The sequence below is a fragment of the Nyctereutes procyonoides genome, unplaced genomic scaffold (genome assembly GCF_905146905.1).
Source record: "Nyctereutes procyonoides isolate TBG_1078 unplaced genomic scaffold, NYPRO_anot_genome, whole genome shotgun sequence".
Taxonomy (NCBI): domain Eukaryota; kingdom Metazoa; phylum Chordata; class Mammalia; order Carnivora; family Canidae; genus Nyctereutes; species Nyctereutes procyonoides.
The window spans coordinates 16,373,053-16,399,883 of NW_026575020.1; the positions used below are offsets into that span (position 1 = coordinate 16,373,053).

Sequence of the window (26,831 nt, forward strand, 5' to 3'; positions counted from 1 at the left end):
TTATTTGAAGTTGGATAATTTCTCTATAGAAGTTCTGAAACTGGCTACTTTTTTTTTTTTTATAAAACATGGTTGTGGCCCTTAATGCTGATAAAACAGTCTTTCAGAGGGTGTGATCTGAATTCACAGAATAGATGGGTTTTTGAATCCCTGTTTTCGTTTTGAGGTGAAGAAATAGAAGTAGAGAAACACTTCCAGTTCATCAGTGTTGTTGGTGGATAGCATAGCTTTCCTCTTACATTTCCCCCCCCTTTTAAATTCATGTGAGCTGCTTTCTTGTTCATTAAAAACAAAAACCCAGTTGTATATCATGGACCTCCTGTTTTATTAAATCTTAAGAACCAAAGCTATCCATATAGCCATAGGGTAAGAGTAGGAATAGGGCTTAGTAATGTAGTAAGTTGCTACTCTTGTGTTGGTAATAGGAATTCAGCACAGCTGTCTTTCACACTCAGTTTTTTTTTTTTTTTTAAGATTTTATTTATTTGACAGAGCAAGAGAGCGGAAGTAGGGGGAGCAGCAGAGGGAGTGGGAGAAACAGGCTCCCCACTAAGCAGGGAGCCCAATGCAGGGCTCAATCCCAGGATCATGACCTGACCCAACCACCTGAGCCACCCAGGCACCTCCACACTCATTCTAATCCCAAACTGCCTTCCTCACCTATCTCCTGCTGTATACTTAAATAAAATTGGCTTCATCACAATCAAGGTAATTTAAGGCCAAGTAAGCTTGTTTCAATATTTGCAACTGTTCTCAAAGTGGGTAATAGAGTTCAATGTATCCTCATCGAATAGCAATAGCTGAACTTAGAACCTGGCAATATTTATGTACAAAAAATAGTTATTGGCTTTCTAATATTCTTTTGTCAACTTGGGTGGTTATACAAGCATGAGTGATTTAATCTGTAGCTGGTCACTATCCTTATTAATCCAGATGCTGGTTTAGACTTTGTCTTAATACTGCAGATTTGTTTTTCATCTCCCAACTTTTCCTTTCCACTTTTACCCTTGTGTGTAAACTAATGGTAATAGAGAAAATGGGCAGAAACTTAGACTCTAGATGTAACCAGCCCTTTATACTTCTGTTAAAGATTTGATTCTGCCTCAAAGGTTTCATGGGGAGAGAGAAATTGCTTCATTGCTTTTTCCAATCAACCCTGCACAAATGCCTAGAAGCAAACAAACTACACTATCTAAGGCTTTTCTGAAAGCCTTTGAGTGCAAGCTTTAATCTCCCAAGCATAAAGATTCTAAAACTCTTTGGAGAAGATTGGTTATAAGGAAAATTCTTTTCTAAGAATTTGAGTAGGTTTCATTTATCATACTATTCAAATCCTCAGTGAAGCCAGCTGTTTGTAATCCATGTGAATTATTTTAATAGTTAAAGATAGTTCATGGCACTATACAAAAAGCAAGATTATGTACATTAAAGCTGACGGCAGGATTGTATGTCTGAGGTCTACAAACAATTTAAATCCTCTCAATTGATTGCTAATCATACTACAGAGAACAATACAATATTAAAATATATCATCCTCAGTAAATTAATCTTCACTTAGAAAATCTGTTTACAGGTAAAAAATAGCATTTAGAACTTCCATTTTAAATACAAACTTTATGAAAATTTTAAGAATTTTTAGAATGGGAACTACAAAAGTCAATGCTAAAGTAAATTCTACTTTCAGATAATGTGTATCTTAAAATATTATGAAAAATATTCTTTATTCTGAAAACAATGTCAGGAAAAGAATACCTGAGTTCCTCTAAAACCACTAGTTTCAGTTACCCAATAGCTGTTTTGGTAACAATGAGAAAACAGTCACAATTTAACACTGCAACCACCTGCCAAATAATTAGGACAGAATAAATGTTCATATGCATTAGGTTGAACATTACTTATATATTTCTTAAAACATAAGGTTCTTAAAAAATAAAAATAAAACATAAGGTTCTTTCATTTAATCTTTTGATAAAATAGACTACACACTTAAGTCTTACTATAGTAATCTAAAACCATATGGAAACATTTTCTTTAACTTCTAGTCCCAAAAACCCATTCTAATGTCTTTATTTATCAATAGTCAGTGTAGCCAAATGAAATTAGTGTTTTGAGGCCTTTATAGTTTATACAACTTAATATATTTGAAAGTGGGATGAAGTGGCTCCATCTTTCCATTTGTTTATATGGTCTGAGATCACAGTTCGGCACAGTGGACATGTTTTCTCTCTGTTAAACCATAAGGTAATGCATTCTTCACAAAATATATGCTGTAAGGGAATTAAAATTAGATTTTATACTTGATAACATTTTAATTTTAAAATCATCACATTCCAGAGAATCATACCCTAGAGCTGAAAGGAATTTTAGAGAGCATTAATCCATTTTACAAATGAGAAAGTATGACATCCAAGAACACAAAGCAATGTTAGCAGTAGAGCCACTAGTGTTCTTTTGACTGTTCATTTAACATCTTTTAATAAAATATAAGCTATATATAAACTATAAGGTATCCCTAGGTGATCACTTTAAATATAATGACTTAATAGTTTAATAAAGTCTCTGAAAGTAACTGCCATCAAGTATAGAAAAGAGCCTTACACATCCAATAATAAACACTGGTATTATTCTAAAAGACTAGTATCCAGTTGTTAAAGGTAGCCTATTTATCCAGTCACTTTGGTGTCCAGTATGCATTTGAATTATCTTTCCCCACATATATTCCTCTGCATACAAATCATTAGAACATAAGCGACAAGATTTAGCTAATCTACTAAACCCTTGATTACAAATAGGAAATGACTAGTATGTGCCCTGAATGCTACTTTAGGCTAAACACTAGATTTTTCCTTATAGCTAACATAAGTGACTTGCGACTCAGAGAAGAGCTGTGTTTTGTATGCTTAAAAAATATATTTACCTGACAGATGAGCAGAATTGGTTTTTGAAATTCAGCTTGACATACTGAACAAATGTCATCCACATCTGAACACTGTCTCTTGCTGGCAGCTACTCCATAACTCTATGAAGATAAAAAGTTTCTGTTCATCTACAAATCTTTTTCTTTCCTATTACTCAAATACATAGGTGATGCTGTATTTCTCAATTCTCCCTGGAACTAGGCATTTGAAGACTCTCCTGAAGGACTAAACATTTCAAAGCTAAACTGTGTATGTAGAATCATGTCCTGATGGGCTGTATGCATCAAGGTGAACTCATTAGATACATATCAGGATCCTGGAAGATTGTCAGATTCATTGGCTTCCCAAATAATGATAGTGCTACAATATCAACCGGCTTAAGTGACTAAGCAGTCTAAAATATAACTATTATAAAATCTATATTCATGTATTATGTGACCTGGTATTACCAAATAGTCCACTTACTACCTATTGCAGTGGTTCAAAACAGTCCATTCAGAGCTTGGTTGGCTGAATATAACTCATGTAGAGATAGCTTTAAAAATAGATTTCTGTGCTCCATACCGGAGATTGACTTAATATGTCCAGACATACTAAGATGTGACCCAGGAATCTAATTTTTGAAAGCTCTCTAGGTAACTGAATATGAATAAGGTTTGGGGACCAGTGAACAGTTTCCTGTTACTAAATCTGAAAGTAATTTGACTGTCATCCTTAATTATCACAAAAGAGAACACTTAGTACTAGGAAAAAATAAAATTTTATAAAAGAAATGGAATTGCAAAATATGGGTAGAGTTAAATGATCTGAATGATCATACATTTCTTTGAATTTCCTTTTCTCCTTAAGTCCTTAGTTTTTTATCTCTTTAAGACCTTAATAACTTCCTCACCAAATTCAGTAGAATATAGTTATTAACTAGACATGACAAAATGTTAACAAATGAGATCACCTTTTTGTAGAAATGATGAGGAAAAGGTGGAAGAGAAGTAAGAACACCCAAATTCAGTCATGGTAATGAGAGCAAAGCATGACTTGACTCAATAACTTGAGACTTTGATCTAAAATTATTTTACTAAATACCAAGAGTTAACAAAATCAAACTAAGATTCAGAGAATAAAAAATATTTAAAAATAAGATTTTTTTTTGAGTCTGGTGATATAAAAATTCCAGAAACAATATGGGATACTGATGCATAATCTTGGTGCCAATTTCCCTTCATTAAAATGTCACTTAGCAGAGTGCACTGCAGATACATAAGCCTGACAAATTTTTAAAATAGCACTTCTGGGGGTACCTGGATGGCAGAGTCAGTTCAGCATCAGACTCTTGGTTTTGGCTCAAGTTGTCATCTCAGGATTCTGAGATCAAGCCCCGCCTTGGGGGACCTGAAAAGAGACTGCTTGAGATTCTCTCCTTCTGCCCCTCCAGCTTGGGCTCGCTCATGAATGCTTTCAAATAAATATTTTTTAAAAATTGCACTCCTGTGTGGCATTCTGCAGATTCCCTTCAGGTGAAGACTTAATTTTGATGGGATTGCCATTTCCTTGGCAAAGTTAAGGAAAATATATATATATATATATACACACACACACACACACATACATATATATACACACATACACACACGTATTCCTGAGAGACTCAAGAATAAATTAGAGTATCAATGATTGTGATTTCTCTTTATGCCTTACAGAGAATGAATATCAAAAGTATTTCAGCACGTCTTACTAAATTGTAGTAAAATAGTTGATACTCATATAATCAATTGAAATAACTTCATGAAAGTGGAACTCTCAATTTTATTGTACCTGTCTAAAAAAAGAAGTTTGAATAGGATGCAGCAAAACTTGTCATTAAATTAGTAGCTCTAGGTGCACCTGGCTGGCTCAGTTGGTAGAGCATGCAACTTGATCTTGGGGTCAAGTTCAAGCCCCACGTTGGGCATAGAGCTTACTTTAAAATAAAAAAATTACTAGCTCTATCTAGCCAAAGGGTGTCCACATCTAAGTACTGACAACCTTTGAGGCTACTGAATAGCAAATGAGCCTTTCTCTGTAATGTGTAACGAGTGGAATCACATAATAATCAGGTTTATAATTGACACTGGAATCTCATTTTATTGTTAAATTCCATGCCATGAACTTATTTGTACATACAGAATTGACTTGGTGGGGAATTTTTCCAGTAAGGAAATTTCAAGAGACATTTTTGGTAATGAGCTTTTCTCAAATACACAATAAATTATAATTAGGACATTCTTAATAGGAGCTGAGTAAAGAGTTAATGGAAGTACAAAAAAACCATTTGTGAAAAAAAATTTTAGAGATTTACTTATTTTTAGAGAGCACACGTAAGCAGGGGTGGGGACAGCCTGCTATGGGGCTCAATCTCACAATCCTGAGATGACTTGAGCAGAAACCAAGAGTCAGACACTCAACCAACTGAGCCACCTAGGTACCCCATGTGAATTGTTAAAAAAGGAGGAACAAAAGTTCACGACGAGACTTTTAAGGGAATGTATATAAACCCTTATGTCAAGCGATGTGAAGGGGCAAGAGGCACATTCAGAAATATAAGCACTGCATGAACTATCAGGCAGTTGTCAACATTCAACTCAAGAAACTGATCTTAGAAATAAAATTCTGAAATTATCATAGCTCCATGTGCCAAAGTACTAAAAAAGCATGAAATTATGAAATTTACACCTTTTTAAAAGTAAGCTGTACACCCAATGTGGGGTTTGAAGGCAATTACCCAAAATCGAGAGTCACATGCTCTACCAAATGAGCTAGCCAGGTGTTCTATGAGACCCATACTTGTAAAATTGATGAACTAAAACATTTGCGTAACGAAGAAATGTAAAAAGTGATGTTTTCTTTTTTAAAGATTTTATTTATTCATGAGAGACAGAGAGAGAGAGGCAGAGACACAGACAGAGGGAGAAGCAGGCTCCCCACAAGAAGCATGATGTGGAACTTGATCCCAGATCCCGGGATCATGCCCTGAGCTGAAGGCAGACGTTCAAACGCTGAGCCACCCAGGCGTCCCAAAAAGTGTTTTGTTTTTTTAATTGATAAAAAATACTTACTGGTCGTGTAAAAAATATTCGCAAAACCCGTCGGAAAGTTCTCAGATTTCCAAAGAAATCCAAAAGCTAAAAAGAAATGAGAATTCTTGAATTCAAAGAGCCCTGTTAAACCTAGAGATCAAAGCTAAAATCCCACAATATAAAATACTGATATTAACTTAATGCTCATTGCATATTCACTTCATTCTAAAATATTTAAAGTCTAATTATGGAATATTTCACTCAATTTATAGATATCAGCCAATTTTTAAAAAAGATTTTGAGAGAGAAAGAGAAAGTGTGCGTGCATGTGCACAAGCAATGGGGAGGAGCAAAGGGGAAGGGAGAAGCAGTCTCCCCATTGAGCAAGGGGCTCAACCTGGGGCTCAGCTCAATCTCAGGACCCCAGGATTATGACCTGAGCTGAAGGTAGATGCTTAACCAACTGAGCCACCTAGGCTCCCCTCAGCCAACTCTTTAAAAAAAATCTTCCACCCCTCTTCATCCATTTTGCCCATTCCTCCACCCATCCGTGCTTTAAATTTATAGGTTTCAGCCAACTCTTAACCAAAATGAAGTATATTTAAATATCTAGAGTTACAATTTGGTTAAGACAAATATAAACTTAACTGTGTCAAAGATAAAGCAATTTCACCTGGTTCAAATGTATTTAGATTTTTTTAAAGTTTCATGTTAATTTGTGGAGAACAGGACAGTATACTAGTTCAAGAATTTTGTATATGACAGATGCTACTGTTGGGGATGGGTATGTTCTATTCTACCCATGCTATGTGGAGGTCCACTCCCCCCAATTAAATCTGAGAACTACTGGATTAAGATAAAGATCTATATTTCCATTTTTTTCCTTTTCTTAAGTAGATACAGAACCTGCCATTACTTCAAATTAATCATATGAAGACAAACTATAAAACAAAGACAAAAACAGTAGTATGTAAAATCTGTAATCATCACATGAATCATTATTCAATGACAAGATTTATAAAGTTACCTACTTTTAGTATGAGGTAGAGTAAAGCCAGCAATATCCCAAGACTCCATCTAGTTACATTACCAAACTCCCCATAGCTTATAAGATAACGAAACCAAACTGGTATGGGAACAAAAGTTCGGTAATACTGGCATGATTCTTCTAAAAGCATATACCAGTAACCCTAAAAGGGAAGGAAAAAGAAAACAAAGCTATACAAGCTACTTATATACATAGCACAAATATTTCATATTGGACTGAGATGATCATGAGTATATGCCACAATAAGTATAAAATTAATCTTCAAAATGCTAATGGTTATAATTGACAATCTCAACCTTGTTTTCATAATTACTGAGTGGTTTTGAAAGAATTTCAAAAGAATGACACTGAAAATTTTTTATGTATACTAAGTAAAACTTATATTTTTTTTGTTTTTAAAACTTATATTTTTGCTGATTACAAAAATCTATGAAAGTTTTTACTGAATATGGGAAAAACACAATATAGTCAGTTATCCATTATTAATTGATAAAGCCCTGGAGGAGAACAGTACAAATCTAAATATTATTTTTCTATATGTGCTGTGGGGACTGATTTTTAGATTAGTCTGAAACACATATAATTCTGATTTTATTGGACTAGGTTAGTATTTGGGTTCAAGTCTCTGAGCAGTGGTCGCCAGTATGAGATAATACAGATATTTAAATTAGGTTATTTAAGAAAATGAAAAGTTATAAGAGTCATTTCAACAAAGACTAAGCATTAAGGTGATTTGCTAACATTTTTTCAATTAAACATGTTAGTTTCTTACCTTGGATTTAAAAGGCATGATGAAAGAAGGCATCAACAAAATAAGGCATTTTAAGCCCATGAAGAGGAATTTCAGAATGAAGTCTGTAATTCCAACAATCCAAAGTACTTCCCAGAAGCTTGAATGGTCCAAGGTAGGATTTAAAAAAATTAAGCTACCAAGAAAAAACATCAAAACTTAACCAGAGCAATATAATATACAAAGGTCAAGTTTTGATAGGGGGTTTAATTTGCTACCAAATATTTAATTTGATGTGTAAAAAAAATGTGTCTGGCAAGATGTTAGAGTGTAGGTAAATAGAATGGGAAATCTTATTGCTTATTTTAAAGAGACTTTTAAGATATTTAATTTTCACATTTTTTCTCCATAGAACAAAGAAAAAGTCCTAGCATGTCATGGATGGAAAGCTAGCATGTAATCTAAAAAGTTCACTAAATAGACATCTGCCATTTCTCTTCTCAACCAACTCCAACCAGGGTTCCATCCTTTCCTTTCCACTGAAATGCTTTTGTCAAGATCACCAGTTCCTTCCATCTTGCTAAACTCAAAGGTCACTTCTCATTCTCTATCTTCCCTTCCTGAATTATTTCTTCCTAGACCTCTAACACCACACTCTTCTAGTTCTGATGGTTTTTTTAAATCTCATTTGCTGCTCCTCCTCTTAATTGTGGCCATGTCCAGTCCTGCACCCTCTCCTGTCTAAACTTTCTTTCCCTCCTTAGTCTTGGTGAATTCCATGGTTTTTAGATATCAACCATACACTGGATAACACCAAAATTTATAGCCCTAACCTTAACTGTGAGCTCATGACATAGCTGTATGTCATGACATGTTCAAAGCAAAAAAACTATTGATTTTCCTATCAAAACCAGTTCTGTCCCCAGTCTTTCCCAGCCCATAAATGGCATCACCATCCAGCCAGTTGCTAAAACTAAGTCCTAGGTGTCATCCTTCATTCTTACCCCTTACCTTCCCACCCTATCCAATCTGAGTGGTAGTAGTTCCCCCTACAATCTATATCTTAGATTTGCTCTCCAGTTCTATTGAAGCCAAGGCTTCTAATTATCTAATTAAAGTCAAACACTCAAAACACTTTTATCTGACATGGAAACTTAATTATTGTCTTTTAGTAAGTCTTCTCCTTACTTCTAGAAACAAAGACCATGTGTTCTTACCATACACACATAACTGAGGAAGGTGGTGGATATCTTAATTAGCTTGACTGTATAATCATTTCACAATGTGTATATACATATATATATCTCAAAACATCACATTGTACATCTTAAATATATACAATTTTTGTCAAAAATAGATAAAATTTTAAAAAGACAATTACCAACAACCTAATGGTATTCAAAACTATTGATTATATAAGTAAAAATTTATCAAAAATTAAAAAAAATAAAAATAAATTAAATAGTACTTGCTATAAGCCAAGGCACTGAGTATACAAATCTGAGTAAGTCACTTAGACCTACTGATCTCGGAAGGAGAGGGACAAGTAAAAATTGAACTTTAACAGTAAATATGTGCAAGTTAAGACATATACAAAGTTCTATGGAAAAATTGTTACATAAAAAATGGGATTGTGTATTTGGACCTCAAATTACCTGTAATAAAGTGACTGAGAATGAAAGGTGTAATATAAAAGAACAGAAGATCCTGCTAAGAATACCAGTAACCAAGCACACTGAATCTTTGAGCACCTTTCCTGAAAAATAAACAATTTTGTAATTTGTTACTATGAATTATGCCATAATTATAAATATTAAACTTTTATTTAATGACTAATTAACTTAGAACATTTTAAGAAATTAATCTTAATATATTGAATTGTACATCACCACACTCTATGAATCTTTAGTGAACAAAACAGAACTCATATTTAAACAGAGTTTTAAAATACAAGTTTCTTCATTGTATTAAAACATTACCCAGGTTTCAAAGAAGCCCAGTCTTCTACAAGCTGATAAAAAGGACCCAACCAAGTACAAACTTTACCTCTGCAAAGCTCCCTATTTTTGCCTCCCTGACAAAACAGAATTTTTAAAAATACACTTAAGTTATTAGGATTTGTAAGTATAATTTTAAAAAATTTCAAACAATTCAGTTAAGATTTTAACAAGGTGATTTGTTGTTAATCTCACTTCAACATTTTTTGAAGATTTTATTTATTAATTTGAGAAGAGAGCATGCATGAAGGGAGGGGGAAAAGGGGAGCAGAGAGGGACAAGCAGCAGACTAACCACAGGGTGTGTAGCTGACATGGGCTCCGTCTCACAATGACCTGAGCCAAAATCAAGAGTAGGACACTTGGGATGCCTGGGTGGCTCAATGGTTGAGAGCCTGCCTTTGGCTCAGGTCATGATCCCGGGGTGCTGGGATTGAGTCCTGCAGTGGGCTCCCCAAAGGGAGCTTGATTCTCCCTCTGCCTGTGTCTCTGCCTCTTTCTCTGTATCTCTCATGAATAAATAAAACATTAAAAAAAAAAAAAAAAGTAGGACACTTAACCCACTGAGCCACTCAGGCGCCCCTTAAAATTGTTTTAATTACTAAGTTTACTTAAAAGTTTTATTATAAACCCTGAATTAAATTTTTATAGTTTTATAGGTTCTGACTAGAAATATCCAGGTCAGAATGCATGATCCTTTACACAGATACAGCCCTTTATAAAGTTGCTTGAAGATGAAATTTTATAAACTAATCCTATTTTTTCCAATAACTTAACCTGACTAATAATTTATAATTTATGTTATGGAAAAACTATTTGGGTTTAATTTTCTTTAAATAACAGAGACCTAAATAGTTTAATATCCATTCAATGTACATTTTATTTAACTATTTTAAATCTTATAGGGCAACAGCTAAAGTTTTTAATGATATATTACCTCGTTTGGTCAAAGTACTCAAAGTATGAAGGCACTTGACAAAATCAGATCAAACAGTGCATTCTAAACCTTTTACTCCTATCTAGTTTTTCTATCAGGAATTCAACATACAAAGAAAATAAAGTAAAACAATTTAGCATTAGGACAGATCATTTAGATAACAAAATTTAATATATCATGGATGCTATAACAGGTCTATTTAAATTTGTCAAGAAAATGATCTTAATTCCTATTTCTCTCAGAAGTGAGTATATAATTAATTCTATAGAGAGAACATTTAAATTTTTTTTTTTTTTTTTAGTTACTTGTTATACTTACTCTTAGAAAAACCTGATTTACAATGCTTTTGTTTGCATACATAAATGTTGTAAGCAGCCCAATTCCAAGAGAAATTCCTGTTAGGAAATAAGTTCCAGTTAATTGAAAGAAAAAAAAAATCCAAGAGCTAACACAATGACATGAATTTAAAGGAAACATATGCAATTTTAAAAGCTAACAAAATACAAAGGTTCAAGTAGATTACTAATAGAAATAAAATTAACTGAATTTAGCAATGAAACAATTCAATGTGTTATTATACCCTACCTGTTATATGCTGCATAACAAGTTTGACACCCAGAATCAAAATATATGGAAGACTTTTGTGCAACCACTTGAAGAGATATCGGAATTCTGAGAAGGAGCTACTACCATGATCTCCAGACTCTGTGGCAGTATCATCAGGCTGCCTTGCTTCATTGTAGGAGTGACTCCGTAAGCGACTCTGTATACATCCATGAGTACAGCTATGGACACCTGACCTTATATTTCTGGAGGTTGGATTTTCAGCACATTCTTTAGGTATGGAGTTTATCTGGATATGAATATCTCCAGAATGAAGACAAGAACCTTCTGTCAATCTTGTATGCACACATTGGGTCGCTGAGGCATCTTCACTGCCTGCAGCTCCTGGAGGGCTGTGTAGTTGGCTACAGTTGGCTTGCATGACCCTTGAATACTTTTTCTGTGATCCAGATTTCTTTGCTTCAGGGCTCTATCTCCTAAAAATCAGAGCAGAAAATATTCTAAGTGAACAGTTAAACACAGAGAAAATACTGCTGAATAGGAATCCTTTATTCACTACAGGAGAGGCCAGTAGTCATAGCTGATGAAATTATCTTCAGGTTATCAATCAGTTGTTGCTAGTCCTCCCCCTTCCCTTAATGCCAAGGCTCTGCTGCTATACCCAAACTATTTTTTAGGGAACATATGCTACAAAAATTTAGTTTCAGATGCCCCTTTCTCTAAAGACAAGAGCAAAATAGTCAAAGTATGAGTGCCCAGCAGATGTTAATAATGTACCAATACTCATTCAGACATGAATACATCTGTACATTCACTCTGCTCCACTGGAGCCCCTCTTCATCTTTGATGGAGATTCTGTATATCATAAATTGAGACAGTATTTTTTAATGCTTAGAAAGGCTAGGAAGAAAAAACATCAAATCTTAATGCCTTTTATTTTTATTTATTTCTTTTTTAGAAGATTATATTTATTCATGAGAGACAGAGAGAGAGGCAGGGACACAGAGGGAAAAGCAGGCTCCCCTAGGGGAGCTGATGGGGCACTGAGCCAAAGGCAGGCGCTCAACCACTGAGCCACCCGGGTGCCCCCCTTAATGCCTTTTAAACTATCGTGGAAAACCAATAATAAACATTTCACTTAGGTGACCTACAAATTTCATTTTATGTTGAAATAGCTTTCCCAACGCTTAAAAGATTTATAATAACTACTCCCAAGAGTATTATCCTTCCCCAAGAATGAATGCTACCTAAATAACCTTTAAATAGGGAGACCTGGGGAGTCGCCATGTAATTGCTAGGTAAGTCCTTAGTCTGAGTAAGGATAGTTACATAGTCTGTCCATTAAAAACGCCACCATCTTGGCGGGGAGGGGGGATGGGACGGACAACTAGCAGGGAAGGATCCCTAAATGACCAGTGTGGGCAGCCTTGGAAGATGACAGATTCCCAGCTGACGACGCCCAGAGCCTTATCCCAGTCTGCCGTTTCTATAGGGGGATGCTACGGTTAACTCAGGGTGTGTTCTGTCATTCTAGTTCTTTCCTAAGTCTGGTTTTTTGTTTGTTTTTTCAGTTACTATATGTTGGTGCGGTTTTTAATGCCTTTCACTAAGGCCTTTCACCGATGCTCCGACGCCACAGGTGCTATTTATTCCCTCAAACCTCCGAAGACCAACGTTGGACCGGACAGTTTTCTGTGTCTTTTTAGATAACTAAAAACGTAGAACCTTCCCACTTTCTTCCCAGCACAAACAAGAAAGGGAACGAAAAAAATTACGAAAAGCAAACGCACACAACTCTTCCGGAATCCCCAGGACTGAGTTTTCCACCCACGTTCGAGCCTCGAGTGCCTCAGTTATTTCCGCCCCCCCCTCCCCCCGAGCCCCATTCGCCGCGGCCCCTCGCCTCCGCCCTCTTCCCCCAGGCCTGACCTCTCATGACGAAGAGCGGACGGAGGCCGCGGCAGCGACTGCAGGAACTGCGAGAGACCCCGCCTGGAGGCCTTTAGTCAAGGCCATCACCTTCAAACCCCACTCACTACCAGCAACTCCTGCCGAGCCCGGCGGCGGCGGCGCGCGCGCTCCCCGGACGTCCTCACGCGCGCGTGCGCTGTCCGCCGCGTACCCGCCCCCGCGCAACGCGCTGAGGGACTGGCTGCGCCCCGGGTGCCCCGCGGGCTTGAGGCGGCTTGGGGGCTGTGCCCGAGGACCGTCCGCAGGCGTCTGCATTAAAGGTTAAGCCGCCGTCACCAGTGTGCGTATATACGTGCCATTCGCCCCTCGCCTCAGAGACCTGAACGTTTGGAGGTTAAAAATGTTTCGGCTGCCCTCAGAGGAGAGGCCTGACGTGAGGGGTTGTCTCAGGCCTGCCCTGGCTTGTCCCGCAGGATCCCGGGCGCCTGTCGTGTGGTGGCTGACCCCCACCCTGGTCCCGCTTCGCGCCGGTCCCTTGGGATCTGAGCTAGAAGAGCCACGTCGGCGAGGGCCTCAGCGAGTCTTTGGAAGAGCGGGGCGGAGCGAGAATGTTCGGGCTTTCATAGTCGCGCTTCTCGAGCCTAACCCCTCCCTGACCGAGTTGTGGCTGTGTGGTGAAGTTTTAACTGACATGGCTTTTCGTTATGTTCCTAGCGTTGCACTGAATACGCTAGGCCCTGACAGAACTTGAGAGGAGAAGCAAAGAGAAGTCAGGGTTTGGATGGCGATGGCGATGGACGTAGAAGTTAAATTTAAAAACCTGGTCTTGTGTGGGATATAGGGAACTCTGCTATCTTCACTATAAGTTCTAAAACGAAAAGTTTATTAAGAAAAAGTTTAAAACAAAAGAAACAAAATCCAGCCTCTTGGTGCCCAGCCACAATATATTTTAAACGATGTTAAATGTATTCCATGAATCTCCATTCCACACAACTACCAAAAAGCCTTTTCATTCTGAACTGTAAGCTTATACCTTCAATTTACAGAAATTGACGTCAAGTAAATAACTCAATAGTCTTCCTACAGTCTTGAAATTAAATATTCCGTGCCCTGTGGACTGAATTTACTTGGCAAGGGGTTTTCTTTCATCGCTAGAGACCATAAATTTACACATATACGCAATGAGTTGACTAGTGGAATGAGCGATACTTTGTCTTTTTAATTGGTCACTACCCGATTTAAAACCATTCATAACTTTGCCCAAGTTAGTTTGGTGGTGTGTACTTTCTGAGGCTTCTTAATCATGAAGTTGTTTGTACTTTTATTCTCACTGTACAACTGAGTACACTGTTTAACCTCAGTTATCCACTTTTTTTATTTTGTTTTTTCAGTTATCCACTTTGATGCTATACTTAAGTCAGATTGATTCTGTCACCAAATCACTTCTTTTGGTTAGAGAAGCAGTCTCTAACCCCCACCCCCAATTGGTCTTAGATCTGGTTCTTACTGTTGATTAAGATATTGGGCTTTTTATTTTTTAAAATATTCATAGGTCTCCATGAGTTTGATTAACATTGGTCTTGCTGGCAAATTAGGTTTGTGGGTCAGTAAGGCTGTCTTAGTCCATTTGGGCTGCAAAGCTATACTAGGTAGCTCATAACACATTTATTTCTCACAGTTCGGGAGCCTAAGAAGTCTAACATCAAAGTGCTGGCGGTTTTGGAGACTGGTGAGTACCTGTTTCCTTAAATATCTGTTTCCTGTTCTTGCTGTTGTCTTTCTATGGTGGAAGGGTGGAGGGAATTCTTTGGAATCTCATTCATAAGGGCTTTGCCCTCATGACCTAATCACCTGCCTCCACCTCCTAATCACACTGGGCGTTAGGATTTCAGTGTATGAATTTTGTAGGGGACACAAATATTCGGACTGTAGCAAAGGGCAAGGGCCAGATTAAGGACTGTAGTGAATTTTTCTAGGAGACTTATTTGTGTGTAGATTCTCTCATTCCAACTACAACATGGGTATTTTTATCTTAAAATTTAAAAGGTATGATAATTTAGGGAAACAAAAAAAAAAAGAATCTCATGTAATCTAGCTGTAGCTACAATAGGGCATCAGTTTGTTTTAATGCATTGATAATTTTAGTACATTAGGTACATTTTAAATTTATACACATTTATACATTTATAATTTATACATTTATACACATCACTGTAATGTTGAAATTCTCATTTTAACATGTTCATAACACTGCAGGTATATTAGTGTATATTGAAAGTTTGTTAGTATACTTGGAACTGTATTCAACTCAACTTCACTGAAAAATAACATTTGAAGAAGAGTACTGAGTTGATAAGATTTGACAGTGACAGACTTACCTGATAAATTTTCTTTCCACTAGCATCTAGAATGTAGGAGGTGGGCATTTTAATTGATTAATTCAAATAGCATTTGCTGAGTACTTACTAAGTGTCAAGAATTGTACTAGATGTTGGAGAGGTAGACATTAAAAAAAGAGTTCCTCTCCCACAGTGAAATAAGTGGCTAGACAGGTCTCCAAACAAATAATTGTAGTGTACTGGAATAAACACCATAATTGAAGGTTGTATGAGCAACATAGTGGAAGCAAGAACTAGAGCATTTAACTTTATCAGGAAGGAAAGGAATTGCTTCGTTAAATTTGTGGTATTCGGGATAAATCTTGAAGAATATGTAGAAATTTGCCAGGACACAGCAGGAAATGGACATTCCAGATAGAAACCACATTATGTGGAAAGGCATGGCATTGAAATTCAACGGCCTGTGCTTGCTTTTAAGGCATATACACTAAATTTGGAATGATACAGAAAAGATTAGCATGGCTCCTGCACAAGGATGACACGCAAATTTGTGACATGTTCCATATTTAAAAAGAAAAAGAAATACAATGGCCCTTTGAAGGAATTAGTTTGGATGGCTGAGTGGCTCAGTCTGTTAAGCCTCTGCCTTTGGCCAGGTCATGTCCCATTGGGCTCTTTGCTTAGTGGGGACCCTGCTTCTCCATCTGCCTGCTGCTCCTCCTGCTTGTGTGTGCTCTCTTTCCCTCCAACAAATAAATAAAATCCTTAAAAAAAAAATGAAGGAAAAAAATGAAGGAATTAGTTTTTTGTTTCTGAAAGAGTAGGGAGGATATTAGGGAATAGGGCTAGAAAATGAGAGATTTTGTGTGTCTCATTTAGGAATTTATTCTATAGTTTATTCTAATGGCCAAAGGAAAGCCATTGAGTTTTAAGCAGCAGAGTTTTGTGACAAGATTTGCATTTTCCAGAACATTCACATGCTGATAGCTTACAGTAATACAAACTCAGGAGATTATTACAAATAGTTGAAGTAGGAGATGAAAAGGTCTTGAACTCAGTAAAATGGGATTTATAAGATTAGAGGGGTTATAAGGAGGAGATAAAATCAATAGGATTAAGTGTGATAAATTGTGCAGTTATGCCCCCTATATCCATGCCCTTGGGTAGTCCCCTTCCAGACTGAATAACTCACGTGACTTACTTAGGCCATTACAATAGTTGTAATTTAGTGGAAACTTGAAAAATGTTTGCATATTGGGACTTGCCAACAACCCTTCTGCCACCATGTAATCGTATTAGGCTTTGCCTCCTAGAAGATGAGGAACCACGTCGAGAGAGGCTCCAAGTATCCCAACCATCTCAGCCTTGCCAGTTGAGGCCCCAAATATATGTGTAAGGTCATCCTAGACCATCCAGCCCCAACTAAGAGAATCAGTTTAGAAGAATCAGCTAGTCAACCCACAGAATCACAGGAAATAATAAATACTTCCTTATCAGCCTTCAAATTTGGAGCAGTTTGATTCATAACAAAAGTTAGTTCATACCCTAAGTGACCCAAGTGATGTGGAGTGGGTTAGAAGTCCAAGATGAATCTCTCTTTTGTAGCTTGGGTGGGTAGATAAATCAATTTTGTGAAGTTATGAATATTAGAAAAAGTAAATTGGTGATATTACCAAAGATAATGGGAAAATATATATACATTTTAAGACTTTTTAAAAAGGATTTTTATTTATTTATTCACGAGAGACACAGAGAGAGAGAGGCAAAGACACAGGCAGAAGGAGAAGCAGGCTTCCCACGAGGAACCCGATGTGGCACTTAATCCCGGCCCCTGGGATCATGCTCTAAGCCACCCAGATGTCCCTTAAGACTTTATTTTTAAGTAATTTCTACTCCCAGCATGGAACTCAAACTTACAATCTCAGGACCAAGAGTTAATGTGTGCCACCAACTGAGCCAGCCAGTGCCCTGGAAATAATTTTTTTTTTTTTTTAGATTTTATTTATTTATTCATGAGAGGCACAGAGAGAGAGAGAGAGAAGCAGGCTCCATGCAGGGAGCCCAATGTGGGACTCAATCCAGGGATCCCAGGATCACGCCTTGGGTCAAAGGCAGATGCTCAACCACTGAGCCACCCAGGCGTCCCTGGAAATAAATATTTGTAAAGACCAAGTTTGGAGGGATAATAAATTCAGCTGTGGAAATAGAGTCTTAGGAGTTGAGTTTTTGGGCAGCCCTGGTGGCTCAGCGGTTTAGCACCACCTTCAGCCTGGGGTGTGATTCTGGAGACCTGGAGGTTTCAAAATACAGAATTAATTTCTTTAATGGATATAGGATTATTCAGGTTACATATTTCTACCTAAGTGAGCTTTGGCAATTTGTCTCTATGGATGAACTGGCATAAGGTGTGTGCAATACTCTCTTATATATCTGTAGTGTCTGTGATGATGTCACCCTTTCATTCCTGATTTTGGTAATTTGTGTCTTGTTTGTTTTTCTGTCAGCATGGCTAGAAGTTTATAGATTTCATTGGTATTTTTTTCTTTTTCTTTAAGACTTTATTTATTTCAGAGAGAGAGAGCACAAAGAGGGGGATGGTGAAAGGGAGTAGAAGAACAAAGGGAGAGGGAAGGGGAGAGAATCTCACACAGACTGTGTGCTGAGCGTGGAGCCTGATCCCACAACCTTGAAATCATGACCTGAGCAAAAACTGAGTGGGATACTTAACCAACTGAGCCTCCCAGGCACTCCTTTGGTATTTTCAGTAAAATTTGGTTTCTTTTTCTTTTCTTTTCTTTTTTTTTTTTTTTTTTTGGTATTACTTATTTTTTCTGTTGTTTCCATATTTTTAATTTTACTGTTTTCTGCTCTTATTTATTTCCCTCCTGTTTCCTTTGGATTTAATTTGCTCTTCTTTATGTAGTTTTTAAAGTTGGAAGTTTACTTATTTATTTGTTTATTTATTTTTAAGTAAGCTCCATGCCCAACATGGGGCTTGAATTCATGTCCTGAGATTGAATCTCATGCTCTACTGATTGAGTCAGCCAAGTGCCCCCTTCTTTTTTAATTTTTTTTAAGTTTTATTTATTTATTCATGACAGAGAGAGAGAGAGAGGCGGGCGGGGGGGGGGGGGGCAGAGACACAGGCAGAGGGAAAGGGAGAGAAGCAGACTCCATGCAGGGAGCCTGATGTGGGACTCCATCCCAGATCTCCAGGATCACACCCTAGGGCCGAAGGTGGCGCCAAACTGCTGGGCCACCAGGGCTGCCCCCAAGTGCCCCTTTAAAGGCAGAAGCTTAGACCATTGTTTTGAGAGCTTACTTTTTCTAATAATGGCATGTGATTTTATGCATTTCTCTCTGAGCACTGCTTTGGCTGAGTCTCATACATTTTGATATGTTGTATTTTTATTTGAGCTAAGTTTAGTATTTTTTAACTTCCCTGTGACTTTTTTTTTTTAAGATTTTATTTATTTGAGAGAGACAGCCCAAGCAGGGGGAGTGCAACAGGAAGAGGGGTGTAGTCTGCTGTTGCTGGGTAGAGTGTTCCACAAATATCTTAGGCCAAGTTGGTTGATAGTGTTGTTCAGGTCTTCTCAATCTTTCTGACTTTCTGCTTATTCTATCCATTGCTGAGAGTAACAGTGAAGGCTCCAAGTATAACTATGAATTTGTCTGTTTATCCTTTCAAGTTTGGGCTTCATGTATTTTGAAGATCTGTTTTTAGGTCCATACACAATTAGAATTTTTATGTCTTTTTGGCAGTTTGATCCTTTTAACATTGTATAGTATCCCTCTTTATCCATGGTGATACACAGCAATTCCCACTTCTTTTGACTAGTGTTTTAATGTTATCTTTTACCATCTCTTTCTCCTAATCTATGGGTTGCTTATTTTATTTTAGTTAACTCTTTAAAAAAAACTCAATCTGACAATTTTTGCTTTTAATTGGTGTGTTTAGATCATTTACATTAATGTAATAATTGATGTGATTGGACTTCAGTTAACCTTGTATTGTTTTCTGTTTTTTCCTCTTTTTAATTTTGCTCTTTCACCTTTTCTGCCTTTTTTGGGTTGTTTGGATATTTTTAGTTCTATTATCTATTGGTTTTTTAGTTGTTATCTGTCTTTATAAACACTTTCATATTCTAATTTTTACCTGGTAACTACTGAGCCTAGGCATCCTATCTTTATCCAGTTTTGCTGAGATAGAACTGGCATGTAATCATTATGGTTTGACGTGCATTTAAGACTTTATTTATTCATGAGAGACACACAGAGAAGGCAGAGACATAGGCAGAGGTAGAAGCAGGGTCCCTGCAGGAGGCCTGACTCGGAACTTGATCCCAGGACTCCAGGATCACGACCTGAGCCAAAGGCAGATACTCAACCACTGAGCCACCCTGAAGATACCGTGTTTTTAATAGTTATTTTAAAGACTATGGTATACATCACTAACTTTTCACAGTTTAAGTAAAATGTCAAAATCTTACATCCATATACATGTCTTTTTTTTCCCTCCTGTTGTGTATCATGTTGATTATATTTCTATGTTATTTGAAAACTGCATCAGACGATATTACGGTTTTTGCTTGTAAGTCATACAAATTTTAAAGAACTTTAGTGAAAAAAATAGTCTTTTATATTTATCTACATATTTACATTTCTTTTGCATTTCTTTCATTCCTTAAGTTCTGTTTCCCCCTGGTATCACTTACGTTTGTCTTGAAAAATTTCTGTTCTATTTCTATTAGGGTAAATCTGTTGGCAATATATTCTCTTAGTTTTTCTTATTCTGATAATGTCTTTATTTTACTTTCATAATGAAAGCTATTTTGATTGATAGTTTCTTTCAGCATTTTACAGGTATCTTATTGTTTTTACTCTCTAAGGTTTCTAATGAGAAATCCATAGTCATTTAAGTCTTTGCTCCTCCATATGTTATGTATTATTTTCCTCTAGCTACTCTTAAGATTTTTTTTAATCTTGGTTTCCTGCAGTTTGTTTTGTTTTGTTTTGCTTAATTGAGTTATAATTGACATACAACATATTAGTTTCAGGTGTACAAACAGTGATTCAATATTTGTATATCTAGCAGTTTTATTATGGTATCTTTGGAAGTAGTTTTCTATGAACTTACCCTGTTTGAGATTCATTGAGATTCTTGATTCTCAGCAGATTTGTAAATTTACATCTTTCACCAAACTTGTGGAGTTTTTGGTAATTATTTCTTCAAAAAAGTTTGTGTATTTGCACCAAACTTTTTCTTTTATAATAGGTTGACTAATGGCTACCCAAAGATATCAAGACTTAATCCTAAAAATTAAAATGTTACTTTATTTGGAAAAACAGTCTTTGCTCATATAATTAAGTCATGGATTTTGAGTTAAGGCAATTACCCTGAATTTTTTAAGTGGGCCCTAAATGCCATCACAAGTGTCCTTTATAAGAGAGGCAAAACGAGATAATACAAAGACACTGAGTTGAAAGTAATGTGAAAATGGAGTACAGAGAGAAATGACTATAAGCTAAAAAATGCTGATAGCTGCCAGAAGCTGGAAAAGGGCAAGTCATGGATTCTCTCCTAGAGCCTCCAGGGGAATGCAGCCCTTCTGACACCTTAATTTCAGACTTCTGGCTTCCAGACCTGTGAAATATGATTTCAGTTGTTTTAAGCCACAAAGTTTGTGGTAATTTTTTTAAAAGATTTTATTTATTTATTAATAAGAGACACACAGAGACAGAGACACACGCAGGGGGAGAAGCAGGCTTCTGGCAGGGAGCCTGATGTGGGATTCCATCCCTGGACCCTGGGATCACACCCTGAGCTGAAGGCATTCAGAAGTTCAACTGCTGAGCCACCCAGGCACCCTAGTTTGTGGTAATTTGATATAGCATCAAGAGGAAACTAATAGAAACTAACCTTTATATAGAAACTAATGTACCTTTCTGGAACTCCAATGACACAAATATTAAACCATCAGATATTGTCCCACAGGTTGCAGAGGCTGTCTTCATTTTCTTTTCAATCTTTTTTTCCTCTCTTCTTTAGACTGGAAAATTTCTATTGATATATATTCAAGTTTTTCTATCACTTTTATCCTGTTTTTGATCTTATCTAGTGAAATTTTTTGTTTTGATATATTTCTCAGTTTAAAGTATCTATTGGTGGGGTACCTGGGTGGCTCAGTTGGTTAGGTGTCTGACTCTTGGTTTCAGCTCAGGTCATGATCTCAGAGTCCTGGGATCAAGTCCTGTGAGCCCTGTGTTGGGCTTGGTGCTCAGCACAGAGTCTGTTTATCCCTCTCCCTCCCCTTCTGCTACTCCCCCCACTCCACTGCTTGCTAGCTCTCTCTCTCAAGTAAATAAATAAAATATTTTTTAAAACATTACCAGTGGAATTTAGAAATGGTGGTAGACCCAACTCCTGTAGAGCTGACTTATTGGATATGTAGGGAAGTGCAAAATAATAACATCCCTTGTTTATTGTTACCTGTAATAATCTAAAATGAAAGAAAATGTGGTTAGGCTTTGATGCTGGACCAAGCTCAGATTTTGGTTGGTCAGAGTTTTGGCCACTAGCCTCAAAGCTGCCCACAAAGGGAAAAATTATGCCAGAACAATAGAAATGACCTCTAATACTTCTGGTCACCAACAAGGTAGTCAGTGTGGGGGAAGGCAAAACCAAGAAACTACTGAGAACAGTGGGTATAGTGTGAAGGATTTGTCTCATTTTATAGATCAGTATCATCAGCTTGCTAAAGAACCCTTACTAAAATGGATTGCAAGAGTAACTAAATTAGAAGAAATATCTTTGGTTTTAAATGCTGCTGAGTGGAAGAGTTTGTTTGGGCTAATACAGGACCTGAAGCTCACTGTTAAACATTCCCACATGACTATACATGATCCAGGCACACAAGTGGTTATTCCCAAGGGAATAGTCATCCTGATGGACTACATAAAAGGCACTGTAAATTGTGTTTATCTGGGAAAGGGGGGACTGCCTAACTCCCCCTACAATTGCCAAATGGAAACATCAGATGAAGCAGCTGATGCACTTTTTATGCAAGCAATGTGGGACTGGCTTTATGAGGACTGGGATATTCACTTGATGAATATGCTCATTACTCAGGTTCTGGTAGATGCTGTGATTAAGGAGGCCTCTGTTGCATGGGCATGCCATGTAACTTTACTTTTGCAAAAATCAAACAACATCATGAGAATACAATCAGATTTGCTGTCTTAGCTTCCCAGTATGAGTTTTACTGAAAACAAATCATTAAAGTGATTAACAAGAAAATGGGGGAAAGATAGGTAAGTTAGGGGACTCAGCAGAGTGGAAGTCTTTAGAGAGTGGTGGACATTGATGGTGTTGAAACAAAGATATTGATACAGCATCATCAAAGTTGGGCAGACTACTGGCACTCCCTGCTAGATCTTCAATGTTGAAAGGCCCCAAACAAGTCTGCTCTATTGACCTCAGTTTGGAGGAATTTTAAAAGCCAGAAGGTATAGATTACAATCTATAGAAAAAAAATCTACCCAGAATTGCTTGGGGTGATGGCTAGGTGTATTAATCAAGGTAAAGATTTACCAAGGGGCCAGAGTATTCTGGCATGACACCTGAGGCAATATGAACATGTGTGGATAGAATGATCAGGAGGTAGAGAAATTTCTGGTACTCTTTTGAAACAAAGCTCCAGGGGCACCTGGGTGGCTCAGTGCTTGAGGATCTGCCTTTAGCTCAGGTCATGATCTTCGGGTCCTGGGATCGAGTCCCTAATCAGGCTTTCCAGAAGGAGCCTGCTTCTCTCTCTGCCTATGTCTCTGACTTTCTCTCTGTGTCTCTGATGAATAAATTTAAAAAAAAAAAAAGAAAGAAACAGATGCACTGTGGCATGGAAACCTGTTTATGAAGCCCTAACTTGGACTACAACCAGATTGAGAGAAAATAGAAATGTAAGAGTTGATGTGATTATAAAAATTATATTGTTTAAACTAAACAGGCATTAAGGAAAGAAATTGTCTCTTTTAGCTGAAATTTTTTTTAAGATTTTGTTTATGTGAGAGAGAGTGAGCAAGAGAGAAAGCATTCGCAGAGGGAGAGAGAGAAGCAGACTCCCCACTGAGCCAGGATCCCAATGTGGGGCTTGATCCCAGGGTCCTGGGATTGTGACCTGAGCTGAAGGCAAATGCTTAACCAACTGAGCCACCCAGGTGCCCTATCTGAGTGTTTTATAGGAATGAATATTATGTTTGGGGAACACTTTCTGTAGTTAATTTTATAAAACTAGGACCCATTGATGGAGTCCTAATGGAAGCTATAGCTAAGAATGTAAAGGCTGATAAAATTAAGGAGAAAGTTTGGAGGAGAATTAGTATGTTGCAACAGGCTTTATGTGAAGTGGTTGTATCTCTTTTACCTGATTGGATTATGGGGATGAACATCATATCTGATTGGGGAACATTTCACCTACCTATAATTGTAAAATAGAAGGCATGTAAATCTGCCCTTCAAGCAATATTAACTGGACATGCTAAGTGGGAATCAATAAGATTATGTGAATCCAAACAATATAGAGTAGAACCTGGAGTGCTGATATGGACAAATTCTTTGTTTTTTGTTTTGTTTTGTTTTTGTTTTTAAGATTTTATTTATTTATTTGAGAGAGACTGAAAGAGAGTGACAGAGCACACAAGCAGGGGGAATGGGAGAGGGAGAAACAGGCTCCCCCCTGAACAGGGAGCCTGATGTGGGACTCTATCCTAGGACCTTGGGATCATGACCCAAGCCAAAAGGCAGACATTTACCTGACTGAGCCACACAGGCTCACCCCTCAGCAAATTCTTCGTGCTATGACTGTATGTGGAACATACACTGGGGTTTATCACAAAAGCCTGGGAGCACCTCTCAGCATTGACTGCTGAGACTTTGGTCCAGAGAATTCCCATTTGAGGGGCAATTACTAGGTTGCTATCAGACATTAATTAAAACTTCCCTTGTGATTGAAGGACGTAAAATCTTGAAACCTAAAATGCCTTTGATGTCTTGGATGATGCTGGAAAGCACTATAATTTTGCATCTTATGCAGTTCATTACAGAGTTTGGGGAGAACCAATAAATACTTTCTCTATGAAAGCAATTAAAATAAGTGGGAAAATGATTATTAATAGTATAGGTTCATTCTATCCTTTGATTCAGAATTTTACTCAGAGCTAAATATTTTGAATTTGGAAACTTTTCTCATTAATGGGGAGGGCAGTGCCCAGAACAGTTCCCTAATAAAATGGAAATGATTTATACAGGGTCATGCTACCTATGGAATGCAAGGATGATGTACTTACAAGTAGGGAGCCTTTTTGCAAACACTAGCCCTGATTTTGAAACTGTATGAGGAACCTCCAGATTCTGTCATCACTTGGACATTTCTCAACTGACCAACAAATATCTCCTTGGTTCTTGGATGGCAAGTTGTAAGGTAAATAGACAAAATCCTGTTTGGAATACCACCATTCTGATCAGAGAAGGTAAAAATCAGCTAGGTGGGCTGAATTGCATACTGTTTTCTTAGCAGCGATGGAAGAATTGAGCAATGAATGGTAATAATCCCTAGATTTCATTTTTTACTAACTCATTGACCATGGCCAATAAAGAGCAGTGGAATCCTGGCCTATTAAAGGGGTGCCTGTATGGGGCACAGCTCTGTAGAAATTTGAGGAGCACATTGAGCTAGGAGATATCAATGCCCATTAGAAAAAAAAACCCTTTCTGGACATTTTAAATATTATTTTGTGATACTCTGGATCCTATTAAAATCCTCTGAAGAATGTTGATTTTTATTGCTGTCTTCAGCAGTCAGTATCTCAGTTGAATTGAGACTTCAGGGTCTATCTATCTTGACTTTTTTTCCCTTATGGTTCCTTTTTTTTTAATTAATTAATTTATTTATGATAGAGAGAGAGAGAGAGGCAGAGACATAGGCAGAGACATAGGCAGAGAGAGAAGCAGGCTCCATGCACCAGGAGCCCGATGTGGGATTCGATCCCGGGTCTCCAGGACACCCTGGGCCAAAGGCAGGCGCTAAACCACTGCACCACCCAGGGATCCCTCCCTTATGGTTCCTAATGTCAGGACAGTTTTCAAAGCCTATTCTGTGTTCTTTATTTTTTTTTTAAGGTTTTATTTATTTATTCATGAGAGACAGACAGAGAGAGAGAGAGAGTGAGAGAGAGAGGCAGAGACACAGGCAGAGGGAGAAGCAGGCTCCATGCAGGGAGCCCGATGTGGGACTTGATCCCGGTACTCCGGGATCATGCCCTGGGCCAAAGGCAGGCCCTAAACTGCTGAGCCACCCAGGGATCTCTGTTCTGTGTTCTTTAAATCTGTCCTACATCTTTGCTACTTAGAGTTGGTCTCGGACTCGTGCTTTGCTTTATACTGTCATTCAGTTCTCAAGGATTTTACTATACTGCTGTGCGGTGTTCTGTGTATGTGTACCTCAGAAACGAGCCCTGGTTAAATGCTGAATTGTACACAGAAGTCAGAGAACCCTTCTCTAGCTCTTTCCTCTCTGGGATTCTCTTCATCTTCCTGCCTCTGTCCTCTAGCTAGAATGATGGGGTTTCTCTAGGAGTTTTAGTTGCCCATGCCATAGCAAGAGAAAAGAGAGAAGGGAAAAATGGGGATTTCTCCCTCACAACTCTTTAATACCTAGGGACCCATTTTTTTTCAGTTTCTCTGTCTACAAAGACAGGGTTTCTCTAGTAGTTTTAGCTGCCTGTGTTGCCACTGCCACAGCTTCCCCGGGCACCCACCCTCCTGTAAAATTCTCTCCTTATTCCCCCTCCCCCAACAAAAATGAAACTCTTTCATGTATGAATCCCTTTTCCTATTTGATTCTTCTCCCCAATACCTCTTTTGTTTACTTTTCCCTAGTGTTTAGGTAGTGACTTTTGTATTTCATCCAGACTGTTCAGTTATAATGAGCAGTGGAGATAGGCTTTAGTGGACTATTCCTTGCCTGGCACTAGAATCTCTGAATACTTATTTCTTAAATTAGCTATTTAAAGTCTGTCCTCCACTATACTCAATGTCAGTAGGGACTGTTTGGATTTTTATTACAGTATCCCTATGACTAATACAGTTCTTGGCATATACTAAGAACCCAATAAATATTTTGGGAATATATGAATGAATGGACATTTTTCAGATCTCGTCTTACTTGACATTTTTGTTGCATTCTACACTATGGATTGTTCTCACCTGGAATCTTTTGCCCCTAGGCTTCCATATTACTAAAGTCTGCTGGTTCTCCACTTCTCTAGCCTTCCTTTA

At 37.5% G+C, this 26,831-nt stretch overlaps 1 protein-coding gene and 1 non-coding gene across 2 annotated transcripts; one reads left to right on the forward strand and one right to left on the reverse strand.

Moving 5' to 3' along the window:
* Window positions 1-301: 301 nt before the first annotated feature.
* RNFT1 (ring finger protein, transmembrane 1) lies at window positions 302-13,327 on the reverse strand. The gene is made up of 9 exons (XM_055327444.1): window positions 13,176-13,327; window positions 11,268-11,722; window positions 11,001-11,077; window positions 9,405-9,505; window positions 7,792-7,945; window positions 7,003-7,161; window positions 6,011-6,076; window positions 2,918-3,019; window positions 302-2,267 (listed from the first exon to the last, which is right to left on the reverse strand). The coding sequence occupies exons 2-9, from the start codon at window positions 11,665-11,667 to the stop codon at window positions 2,133-2,135; spliced, it is 1,194 nt and encodes a 397-aa protein (XP_055183419.1). The 5' UTR covers window positions 11,668-11,722; window positions 13,176-13,327; the 3' UTR covers window positions 302-2,132.
* A 2,636-nt stretch (window positions 13,328-15,963) lies between these two features.
* On the forward strand, window positions 15,964-16,066 carry LOC129518108 (U6 spliceosomal RNA). The gene has a single exon (XR_008666122.1). It is a non-coding gene; the product is annotated as a U6 spliceosomal RNA (small nuclear RNA).
* The last annotated feature ends 10,765 nt before the right edge of the window (window positions 16,067-26,831 follow it).

Excerpts from the sequence above, each read along its gene's own strand:
- RNFT1 (XM_055327444.1), bottom strand. The coding sequence starts at position 11,667 with ATGCAAGCCAACTGTAGCCAACTACACAGCCCTCCAGGAGCTGCAGGC. Across the intron at positions 11,078-11,267 it reads TGTTATGCAGCATATAACAG|GAATTTCTCTTGGAATTGGG; the intron begins GTAGGGTATAAT and ends ATTTCCTAACAG. Across the intron at positions 7,162-7,791 it reads TCATGCCTTTTAAATCCAAG|GGTTACTGGTATATGCTTTT; the intron begins GTAAGAAACTAA and ends CTTCCCTTTTAG.